General features: G+C 41.6%; 1 protein-coding gene across 3 annotated transcripts in view; it reads left to right on the plus strand.

Annotated features, from left to right (window-relative positions):
• The window catches only part of LOC118368769 (inactive ubiquitin carboxyl-terminal hydrolase 53-like), a 57,377-nt gene that overhangs the window by 11,328 nt on the left and 33,756 nt on the right, over positions 1-12,293 (plus strand). Inside the window, exons 2-9 of one of the 3 annotated variants that reach the window (XM_035753157.2) lie at positions 3,229-3,404; positions 4,039-4,726; positions 5,569-5,661; positions 6,028-6,162; positions 9,863-9,973; positions 10,472-10,554; positions 10,702-10,786; positions 11,065-11,211. In XM_035753157.2, the coding sequence (XP_035609050.1) occupies positions 4,583-4,726; positions 5,569-5,661; positions 6,028-6,162; positions 9,863-9,973; positions 10,472-10,554; positions 10,702-10,786; positions 11,065-11,211 (798 nt within the window). In that variant the 5' untranslated portion in view covers positions 3,229-3,404; positions 4,039-4,582. Of the gene's footprint in view, positions 1-3,228; positions 3,405-4,038; positions 4,727-5,568; positions 5,662-6,027; positions 6,163-8,911; positions 8,951-9,862; positions 9,974-10,471; positions 10,555-10,701; positions 10,787-11,064; positions 11,212-12,293 lie in introns of those variants that run through there. The other 2 variants (XM_035753156.2, XM_035753158.2) reach the window with 2 other exon arrangements.

The raw sequence follows: 12,293 nt of genomic DNA on the forward strand, positions 1-12,293 counted from the left end.
TCATGCGTTGCATTGTCATGTCCTTACGGAATGCTGTCACCTGCCCTGATCACCTGTGCCATATAGTAAGCACATTGACCGTAGGTCACACAGAAATGTTAATTGGTTTCTTTTCGAAACCAGTGAAAATGTAGTGACTGCCAGACTGTAATGACTAAGAAAATTAGATGACACTGGTAATAACGTGATGATTGTTAATGGTGATAAATCAGCAGTTTGGTTTTAGAAACCAGAGATGGCTACACGTGATAGCATTGTTTGAAGGCACCGCTGAGCACAGGGTTGTCTTCAATGTTGAACAAGGGTAGCATAGAGAGAGATCTTTGTCATTCTATAAGGTTGTTGAGACACATGTACATTGGCTCTATATTGTGCTCCAGTTGCAGTCTGTCACACCAGTGCCAATTTACCTCAGACTTTGAGATACTAGAAGATAAGAGAGGTTGGCAGATTGAGTACAGTAATGTATTATCTGTGCTGTGATAAGGTAAGCATACATTAGTCAGCTTTACTGTTGTTGTTGTGGATGTACTTCTTATGGAAGGGGAGTATGTCTTATGCACTGAACTGAACTCTAAATATGTGGTCATGATGACATGGACTTATTTTACAAGCACTTGACTGTGGGCCAAGTTTTCTCCATAGGGATTATTTTGTTCATGGTCATCATCTATGGATGCATACTGGCTAGGCTTGAAGGGCCAACAATATGGAAGAGATTCAGTTAATTTATGTTGAGGTTTATGCTATATGTAAGATTCCAGGGAATCACTTTCTCTAATGGTGGAAATCAAGGATTTATCTTTGTCTTGAGTATCGTTTCAGGGCCGAATGTGTGATTGAATTGTGATGCTGGCCTCCTTGATTTGACCTGGAGGGATGGATACATCAGGGTAATGTTTGTGAGAAGGCGGTATTAGAAATGAAGGAAATTAATCGTGGCCCCTTACAGCTGACTTGATCAATGGTTCTCAATCATTCTCCGGGCGTATTGGACATGGTGAGTAATAATTTAGTTTTTGCAACTCACTTTCTTAAATGGATGGGCACATTTGGTCAAATGTGCATTGAGAAAATAGGCTCTAAATGGATGGATGATGTGATATATTGGTGTCTGCAGGAAGCTTTTGTCCCGGTATAGACAGACATGACAAACATGCATGGTTGAATGGAGTCACTCTAGAAGGTTAAGTAGAGTACAGTTTTCCACTTGCCCCTACAGCGTTGCATCTAATCACAAAGACACGAGCTCTTTAGCAACGCCAGGCTTAAGTGATTCCTTTGGAATGCTGTTGCTATGGAGGGTTGTTGCAAATGAGAGCTACAGGGCCTGAGACGGTTGTTTTCTGTAGAGAAACTTTTAAAAATAATTTAGTCAATCAGAAACTATTGTGAATGAATGGTCAAATTCTGGTTCCAGCATAAACATACTCTATTGTAGCTGTGTGGTCACATTTCAGGACATGTTGAAAATAGTTAGAATACCAGAGAAGAAATATTGCTCGACTGGTTTTGGCTGACACTTTGTGCCATCCCACAGTCTGCTATATTCTCAAGAGTTTAAGCTCGAGCTGAAAAAGCTGTGAAAACATCTACATTATAAAAACAATCTATAAACCTTCGCTATCTCCTAGTCAAGAAAAGAGAATTTGACCATTCATTCAACTTCCTAGCTATAACAATTTCAGTTCTGCATACAATCACCATCTTCTCATTTTATTTATTTTTTAACAAATTCTTATTTTCAATGACGGCCTAGGAACAGTGGGTTAACTTCCTGTTCAGGGGCAGAACGACAGATTTGTACCTTGTCAGCTCGGGGATATGAACTTGCAACCTTTTGGTTACTAGTCCAATGCTCTAACCACTAGGCTACCCTGCCATCCCTTATAGAGAGGTATAGAGAGAGGTCTCCAGTCTTACAACTTTACACCTTTATTATAGCTAATGCTATTGGAGCAGATGCCCATTCATCATACTGTATGTGGAAAGGTTCACCACCAGAGGGAACCAAGTCTCAGTGTACCTTCCACTCTATTGATTATTGATAGTATCCAATAAGTATCCAATAAGGCTTCAGAGCTTTCACCTGGTTAATATATGTCCTGGAAAAAGCAGCTGTTCCTAATGTTTAGTACACTCCCGAACTCTGTCCTGCCACCTCCTTTCCTTTCAATTAAGACCTAGACAACCAGGTGAGGGGAGATAAGACCTCGACAGTCGGCCCTCCACGGAATGAGTTTGGAATGAGTTTGACATGTGCTCTAGAGAGATTGTAAAAACAGGATATATTCAATACCTGAGATGTATTGCAATGCATGCATCATGCAGGAATGGACTGGGACCAGAATTTTTTCCCCCCCCTCAAGGCACCAACTCTAGCCCAAACTTTTTTTTCTTCTTTAAGGTCCTCAGTATTGGACAAATGATTACAATTCTTGCAAAAAATGTATACAATTTAAATAGGCCCACTGGGCAAAAAATGGACCAGCCCATCTGGTATTTGCCAGAACTGCCCAGTAGCCAGTCAGTATCTGACTGCATGACTTGATATGTCAACCAGGCACAGTACATTACTCATGGAGTGGATCTATTTGTTGATTTGTCAAGTTATGGGTTGCACTCCACAGCTTTTGAGCTATGGAATAAAATATTTGCGTCATCATGTACTCGGAGGTGCCTAACTTAAACCAGAAGTCTGAATTGGATGTGAGCCGACAGTGGAAACTGCTGTTGAGTGTCTCATTCTAACATGTATAGCTTCTAGATAAGTGGGATGCTCACAGGAAATGATCTGATAACTTCCCTTAACCACATTCTTTGCAATATGGTAGCACTAATATGAATAGTAATACAGAGGGGTTCTGCCATTTTATTATGGGCAAAAGACTAGAGTCCTTTGTTCCTCAGCCAACATTTTTAGAAGATACAAACAGACCTACATGAACACCAAAGAAACACTTGGTTTATGAAGCTCATAACTCTTTACCATCAGTATGCACATTCAATTTACTAAAACAACCCTACACCAGCATGTCCAAGGGAACAGATGACACATTGCAGACAACACTGGCAGCATTCTGGGGAAAATCTCTTCTCTCTCTGTCGTGGATCGATTGTTGCATTTGACGTTCAGTGTGTCGGTATGACCTGGAGCATTAGGGCTGCACTGGTTCCAGGAATCTCACATGTTTAACAACACACTGGTGTCCTGGTTATGTTTTCCAGAGGCTATTGCAAGCAGCAGGTCAGGCCGGGCCGGGTCATGCATTGTCTGCCATGTTCGCATAATGCTAAGTCCGCTCCAGGCTAACACTCATAAGTTGAAAGGCTATGAGAACTACTACATGACTGAAAGACTGGCCATTGGCAAGCCGTTGGACCTGAAGGAAGGCGTGCTGCAAGTAGATAATTTGCACTACATTGTTCACTGGGCTGATGATATTACTGTGTAACTTGGCATAGCTCCCTTTCTTGTTTAGCCTTCAACTCGGTAGCTGGGGCACGACTATTATAAGTGACACGATGACGAACGGCTTAGACTTTAAATCACGTAATATGCACAGTCGACTGTAATGTCTTAGTTTGGTGGACTTTTCAGTTTGTGACCTGATTTTTCCAAGACCTAAACAATGTGATATTTGGCAATCTGTAAATGATCAATAATTACTTTGTTTCCCATTCTCCATTAAATGTGTTTAGAAAGAGGGGATAGATTATATACATTTAATCTTTCAAATGTTTTATTTAGAAACATTGGGTACAGAGGACAGTCATAAAAGTTAATGGATATACTTTGTTGATATATATATATATTGTAAAGAGGGTGGGGTCAACTACTGACTTTGAAATAGGTGAAGCCTGCTGTTTACTATTGCCTGAAAAAATAATTTACTAAGTGGGAAGATCAAGCATCAATCCTTTTTCTGACTAAATGTTTTTCCATTTACGATACGTAGAATGTTAATCCTGGATGTTCATTTGTTTTCAGTGAAATGTATTATTTTATGGTGTCAAGGCTTTTTCACTCTTTTACAGATCAGACCCCATTGACATACAATGGCAAGCGCTGCCTGGATAGATCTTCGCTATGGATGAAGCTTGGAAAGGACGATCAATTCCATTTGACTGCCCTATAACATCCTGGCAATGTGGAGAGCCCCCAGAGGCACTGAATCCCCAGTGCAGAATGATCCAGGCTGGAGAATGCCTAACACCCCTACTTCAGGAGTTAAACAGCTACGCATAAGAAATATCGGACTAGCGATCGGTGACGAAATAATTTGGTCTGGATTCCAGACTTCCTAGCTAGGGACTTTCTGAAACATTTCTCCCGGTTTCTGTGACATTTAAGACCTTTCCAAGTTGTGGACAAGGTAAAAATCACCTTTCTCTCAAGCTGCGGAGAGGTGGGAGTAGTCGCCCATGTGTAGCAGGACAGTAACTGCTGCTAGCGGAATAACGTAGCCTCAGACTGTCTGGGGTTCCTCTCAACGGGACGAGGGATCCCACCGCTACCACCAAGCCCCAGTCTGCCTCACCGAGTGACTCCACTCACGTCAAAAGGCAGACCCTCTATCCAATGGCATGGGTCAAGTTCTTCAGGAAGCCGGGGGGCAATCTCGCCAAGTCCTACCAGCCGGGGAGCATGCTGTCTCTAGCCCCCACCAAAGGCCTGCTGAACGAGCCGGGGCAGAACAGCTGCTTTCTCAACAGTGCGGTGCAGGTGAGTCATATCTAAACAATGAATAGTAAATGATTACTGCATGCTTTCAGATAATTGCAATAAATGCTTTGTTTTTCAATAACTATATATCCAGAACAATAGGATGGAAGTAGAGACACTGTTAATATCTGATAAGGGACATGTGCATTAATGCAAATTGTAACAATGCCCAATCCCTTGATTTGAAATACCTGGTAAACCAATACAAAACATGATCTCATTTCCAGGAGGCTACATTCCTCATGTTAGCTTTGCTTATTCAAAGTAAAGGACTAGACAGCATCTCCCTCCTGACAAAAAAATATTTACCACCACCAACATTACTTTATAACCTCAAAGCCAATAGCTTAGTCACTCTCTAAATGCTTCAGTACTTCCCGGCAAGTTACTGGAAGGTTGTTTTTGCCTCGTGAGAAGGCATTTGGCGGACCCTTCCAGGCCGTGACTCAGAGGGCGAGACATGGCTGAGCTGGATGAAGACGTCCGCCACCCAGGGCTTTGTTTCCAAGGAACAGAACCCCCCCTCCTCTTTCTTTCCTCTCTCTCTCTCTCTCTCTCTCCTCTTTTTATTTTTCCCCCCTTTAATTTAACTAGGCAAGTCAGTTAAGAACACATTCTTATTTTCAATGACTGCCTAGGAACAGTGGGTTAACTGCCTTGTTCAGGGGCAGAACAAAATATTTTTACCTTGTCAGCTCGGGGATTCGATCTTGAAACCTTTCGGTTACTAGTCCAACGATCTAACCACTAGGCTACCTGCCGCCCCAGGCCATGTTGTCCTCATGGCCACACAGCATGACAATACTTTCACAATAATATGTTTTCTTCAATCCCCTGTTCAGGTACTGTGGCATCTGGACATCTTCAGACGCAGTCTGAGGCAGCTTCCTGGACACTTCTGTCTCGGAGACTCATGTATCTTCTGTGCGTTGAAGGTATGCGCCCTTCATCAAGTCTTTTGTTGTTGCAAGCAATCCCAAATGTAAAAAATACATTTGTAGGGCTTTATCGGTGCTTTGATAGCATTACCAATAGTTTGATATGACATTTTGTTGATAAAACACATTCAGACTGGGGATATTGAGCTTTGAGGGAGTAGTTAGTTGTCCCTTGAGAACTGCTATAAATAATTATTTGTAAATGTTTTCATTTGCAGAATTTAATGAATGAACTTCTTTCGATTAAGGCAGCCCCCCGCACCTCTCTGATTCAGCGGGGTTGGGTTAAATGCGGAAGACACATTTCAGTTGAAGGCATTCAGTTGTACAACTGACTAGGTATCCCCCTTTCCTGTTCCGCAGGGCATCTTCTCCCAGTTCCAGCACAGTCGGGAGCGCGCCCTGCCCTCAGACAACCTGCGTCACGCCCTGGCCGAGACTTTTAAGGATGAGCACCGCTTTCAGCTGGGCTTCATGGACGATGCTGCCGAGTGCTTCGTAAGTTCCTTTGGTGACTGACCAGACTTTCAGGCAGGTCCCTGGTATCCAGGGGGCCTTTGAGCAGAGGCGAATAGAGTGGAATGTGTGTGTATGTTTGTTTGTGTGTGTTTTGGGGGGCTGTAACAAACATTTAAGTGAGGTCATCGTCTGAAAGAGGTATGTCCCTTCTCCCATCAATCCCCTCGGCACAGCCTCTAATATATCATGGTGGTGGGTTATGTAAGACAAAACACGGTCTTTGGGCCTTCACTGTATTATGCAACACCACTGAGTGGTTTAAAGTGGTATTTGAGCTCTCTGAGTCATTTCGACCATAGCTATTCAGTACACTTGTGTTTAGTTTGCTAACTTCCAAACATTTATCCTACTATAATAACAGTGGTGGACAAAGTACCCAATTGTCATACTTGAGTAAAAGTAAAGATACCTTAATAGAAAATGACTCAAGTAAATGTAAAAGTCACCCAGTAAAATACTACTTGAGTAAAAGTATAAAAGTATTTGGTTTTAAATATACTTAATTATCAATAGTACAAAAGTACATGTAATTGTTAAAATATACTTAAATATCAAAAATATAAATCTTTTTTTCAAATTCCTTTATATATATATTATATTATTATTATTATTATATTATATTATTATATATTAAGCAAACCAGACAGCATCAAAAATACATTTTTTAGGATGACCGGGGCATACAACAAAACTCAGACCCCATTTACAAACAAAGCCTGTGTGTTTAGTGAGTCCGGCAGATCAGAGGCTGTAGGGATGACCAGGGATGTTCTCTAGATAAGTGTGTGAATTGGACCATTTTCCTGTCCTGCTAAGCATTCAAAATGGAATAAGTACTTTTGGGTGTCAGGGAAAATGTATGGAGTAAAAAGTGCATCATTTACTTCAGGATTGTAGTGAAGTAAAATTTGTCAAAATATAAATAGTACAGCTACCCCAAAAAATGACTTAAGTAGTACTTTAAAGTATTTTAACTTAAGTACTTTACACCTCTATGTAATAATAATGCTTTGTTACCCTGTTCTTTTTAACACTTATTCTAGACCCAACAGAGAAAAGGTCATTACCATCTGAGAGCACGATGTTCACACGCTTCAACACCAACTAAGAAACATCCAGGATTTTAGGAATTTTACTGTACATTACGTCTAGTTTTAAACTTTATCTTGGCTAATGAATTAGTTAATCTTTAGCCCTTTAGCTATAGGGCTATAGGTCTTAGGTGAGGCTACACCACAGTACATTATGTTCTCTGTCTGCCTGCATCAGGTTTGTCACTGTAGCGTAATTGCTCTAAACTGAGTCAGCACAGACATATAATCATTTCCTGTTTAGCGCAGCAGGTCTTGAGTGGGGAGGACATTCACTCAGGAGAGCTCATTATACAGTGGAGGATAAACAGCAGAGAAAATTAAGTCTCTTTCTCTCAAGAACAGGAGGTGATGAGTAAACAAGCGGTCAGCCAAACCAATATGCCCACTCTACGAGCTTTCCGGCAACACAGGGAACCAGTCACACGAGCCGTTTACGTCAAATTTACCTCAGATTCCCTACCCAAGTCTGTTATGAATAAGCAATGAATTCCAAAGTGGTGGTTGAAAGGTCAGGTACCAAACAAAACAAAAAACTTGCTGTTTGAATTCTTGTTCTGTAAAGAATGCCCCTTTTTCAGAGTGGCAACAATGCTGTTTCAGTTACATAGCTAGAATAAAAATGTTTGAACACCTGAGGTGACGTGATATCAGGTAGAATGGTTAAAGGAGCTTCTGCATACGGTGTACAACTTTTTCCCCCCCCTCCCTTTTATTTTTATGTGCAGTTTGATCAGATAGTCCTTTGTCAGGCATGTCACCTTAACCATTCTAACATTGTAACAACTGACTTCATTCTGTGTTTATTTCTCTGCGGGCGTGAAGTTGCATGAACGTTCTGCTGTGTGTATGTTAGGATTTGGCAAGGTTATACGGCGACTCTCTCTTCATCTAGATTTTTTTTCCCCATGGGAATCTTGGGTTTACATGCGTAAAGTAAAGACCGACGCTCTGTAATGAAATGCTTTAGCAGTACGACCTGGATTTATTTATGAGCAGAATTAGCCAGTGTCAGAAGAAATGGGCTGTGTGGTTATGGAGGTCTAAAAGCAGCCTGAATGTTTCATAAACCTAGGGGGATTCCATAGCAACCGGAGCGAGTTTCAAGTGCTTGCACACGGACTGGTTCCTTAACTACAGTAGTGAGGCACAGCATAACTCCCTAGCTGTTAAATGTCACAAAACAATACAGGCTCATACCGATGTATCAGGGGGGGGGGGAGTATTTCTTCTCTGTACTGGTACATTGGGGAGAGAAGCTGATAGCTGAGGGTAAGTTGAGGGAAATACATGCTGGGGATAAAGAATAAGCTGGTGATTCGTAATATTGTAATCGAGGGGGATGATTACTAGTTTCAATTTGGAAATTAGAATGTTCCCATGGATAAGATCGAGCAAACTTTGCTAATGGAATATATTGTGATTTGTTGACAACTATTGTCTCAATCTCTCATGGAAAGACCTACGTAAACCCAACTGGTACTGTCACCATCCTATGGCAGTGGTTCTGCTATTTTAGTTTTTGCCTTAGCACTACACAGCTGATTCAAATGATCAACTCATCATCAAGCTTTGATTATTTGAATCAGGTGTGTAGTGCTCAGGCAAAAAAAACAAAATTAGCACCCACTTGGGCCCACTGGGCCAGAATTGAGAACCACTGTCCTATGGAATATGTAAGATAACAAGCAGCATTAGTTCCGGATCTTGGGTTTTTGTTTTTATTTAGATGTATAAGGATTGGGCGAGGGCGGTGCTAAAACTGGTGTGCCCACACGAATGATAAACACAAGTGAAATTATCATAAGGGGTGGCTTCAGCTAAGATTTTCCTTTTGCGAGGGTGGGGGACTTCGCAAACCAGAAATCTTCATTTCTAACATGCTTAATGTTTTGTATACTCCGTGTATAGGGAATAGTAATCTCGGTTAACCCAGAACTAAAACATTGCGTAATTTGGTTAGATGCTTGATTAGGCTATGGGGGTTCGGGTTAACCCATAACCTAATCAAGCATCTGATCAAATTACGCAATATTTTAGTTCTGGGTTAACCGAGATTACTATGCCCTATACACGGAGTATACAAAACATTAAGAACATAGACTGACCAGGTTGAAGCTATGATCCCTTATTAATGTCACTTGTTAGTGTAGATGAAGGGCAGGAGACAGGTTGAGAAGGATTTTTAAGCCTTGAGACAATTGAGACATGGATTGTGCATGTGTGCCATTCAGAGGATGATTAAGCAAGATAAATTATTTAAGTGCCTTTGAACAAGGTATGGTTCTAGATACCAGGCATACTGGTTTGTTTCAAGAGCTACAACGCTGCTGGGTTTTTCGCACTCAACAATTTCCTGTGTGTATCAACGATGGTCCACCACCAAAAGGACATCCAGACAACTTGACACAACTGTGGGAAGCATTGAAGTCAACTTGGACCAGCATTCCTGTTGAACGCTTTTGACTTAGAATCCATGCCCCGACTAATGTGTGCTGTTCTGAGGGGAGGGGGTGCAACTCAATACAAGGTAGGTGTTCCTAATGTTTGGTATACTCATTTCTTATCGGCATACTATATTCTCACAGGAGAACATTCTGGAGAGGATCCACCTGCATATTGTGCCTGAGGAGACAGATGCCTGCACCTCCAAGTCCTGCATCACACACCAGAAGTTTGCCATGACACTCTATGAACAGGTTAGAGAGAACCACATCTGGCAGCTCTCTAGCTGGAAGGTTGCTTTGATGGGTAAAAAACAACATGGTCTGCAATACATGATAGATCAGAGGAACTCATATCTGACCCTTGAGGTTACATGTACTGCAGGTTTTATTTTCTTCTTGGTAGTTTATTAATTGATTTGTAACTAGTGGAAACTTCTCCCCGAAGCTGAAAACCAGCAATGCTTTGGACCTCAAGGCCCAAAGTTAAGGGGGCAATAGATTAAGTCTGAAGACCGGACACAAACCACAACCCACCCGCCACTTTTCCACTCAACTCTGACAAACACTCCACTCTCTCCCATCAGTTTTCACAAACAGCCCACAGTAGTAATTTCCCCATAACCATCCCCAAACTACTACCCCTCGCGAAATGACACGCTGACTTGATAATTAGTGCTTGGCAGTGGCTAAGCGGCGCCTAGCTAACGGCCATGTGTCTGTATTATGTTCCTGTTCCCCTCTCCTCTGCAGTCTGTCTGCCGTAGCTGTGGGGCATCCTCTGACCCCCTGCCCTTCACTGAGCTAGTGCATTATGTCTCCACCACTGCACTCTGGTAAGCCATGCTTATTGTTTTCAAACTGACGTCACACAGAACACATTTCTCTATGTTCCTCGTAGGGTTACTGAGTGACTTTTGTGCTTTCTAGCTTTGTCTCTCTCTCTCTACCTTTCCTTGTCTCACACTCGCTTTCATTCTCAGTCAACAGGTGTATCAGAGGCGGGATGAGTCATTTGGAGAGCTGCTGCAAGCGGCCAGTACCATCGGGGATTCCCGTAACTGTCCGGTAAAGTGGCTGCCCCATCAAGCATTAAGAAAGTCATGCATGTCAATGGAAAATTCATGTCAGGATGCACCTTCATCTCCATCACACTAAACAACTACTAAGAAGGGGAAATTCGGAAAATCACGAGCAAGACAACAGAAATAAGATCAACTGTGAAATTGTATTTATGGTTCTTGTTACTTATTTAGTTGGCTAGTTACGTTTCTTAGTTTAGTTTGTTAAGCTGGTTAGTTAGCTCTGCTCACCTAGTTAAGTCTCTTCCCTCTCTCTGTTATCAGAGTAATTGTGGCCAGAGGATCAAGATCCGCCGCGTCCTCATGAACTCTCCAGAGATCGTCACCATCGGTTTCGTGTGGGACTCGGACCAGTCAGACCTCACAGAGGACGTCATTCGCTCGCTGGGGCCACACCTCAACCTTTCTGGGGTAAGGACAGCAAGCCAGCAGGGACAAAAAGCACATTACTACAAATCTCCGTTCAGTAGGGTAGCGCCATGTCAGTCGGTCTACTCTTGTTTCGTTCAATGAAAGTACACCTACTACCATACCCCGTTCCAAGGCTCTTCAATTGGCTCAAGGCTTAAATATCCTTCTTTAATCTCCTCCCCTTCATCTACGCTGATTGAAGTGGATTTAACAGGTGACATCAATAAATGAGCATAGCTTTCACCTGGATTCACCTTGTCAGTCTAGGTCATGGAAAGAGCAGGTGTCCTTAATGTTTTGGACTCTCAGTGTATGTAAACTCCATGTAACCAAGCATTTAAAATGGATTAGTAAATAGTTTATTCATGTATTATTCATTACTTCATTCATTGCTCCATTTAACACTCAGAGCACTGGAATTCCATACCTACTAGAATGGCCCTGATGGCCTTTCTGACGATGATATTTCAATTGTATAAATAATCCATAATAATTTGCCAAATGAATGCATTTATTATGTTCAAATATAATCAGTCAAATGTATTGATTGATCCAGAAGCGATAGTCTTGCCTACCAAGCTGGCCCTTCCACTCTACATCTAACTACATTTCAAATAATTTTGCATAAAAAATAACACATTTTGCCTAAAGACAAGATTACATTGACAATAGTCTGATGGGTGACAATATTATCGATTGTCAAATCGAGAATGAAGGGACTGATGACCTGTACTTGAGTACCAATTAGTACTTCTTCCATATCATCCTATAGAGTCCATGCAGGCCAGACATTATGATTGCTATACCTTATCAGAAAGAGCAGATTCCAAGGTTTCTAATGAACCGATTCATGCCAAACAACTCTACAAATTCCGCGGATGGTCTCTGTTTCCAAATGTAACTTTTTCCAAGAATAACCGTGGCGCCGTGCATTCCTCATGTGAGTAGGTTACTGGTCAAAAACAATCCTTCATTTTCTTCTGTTATATTCCATTATTATATATATATTCCATATTTTTACTGTAAAATGTTTGTTGACTATGGCAGGGCCTGGGATGTCTGCTAAATGAACAAGTTGATAT

The sequence above is a fragment of the Oncorhynchus keta genome, chromosome 35, assembly GCF_023373465.1.
Source record: "Oncorhynchus keta strain PuntledgeMale-10-30-2019 chromosome 35, Oket_V2, whole genome shotgun sequence".
Lineage (NCBI taxonomy): Eukaryota > Metazoa > Chordata > Actinopteri > Salmoniformes > Salmonidae > Oncorhynchus > Oncorhynchus keta.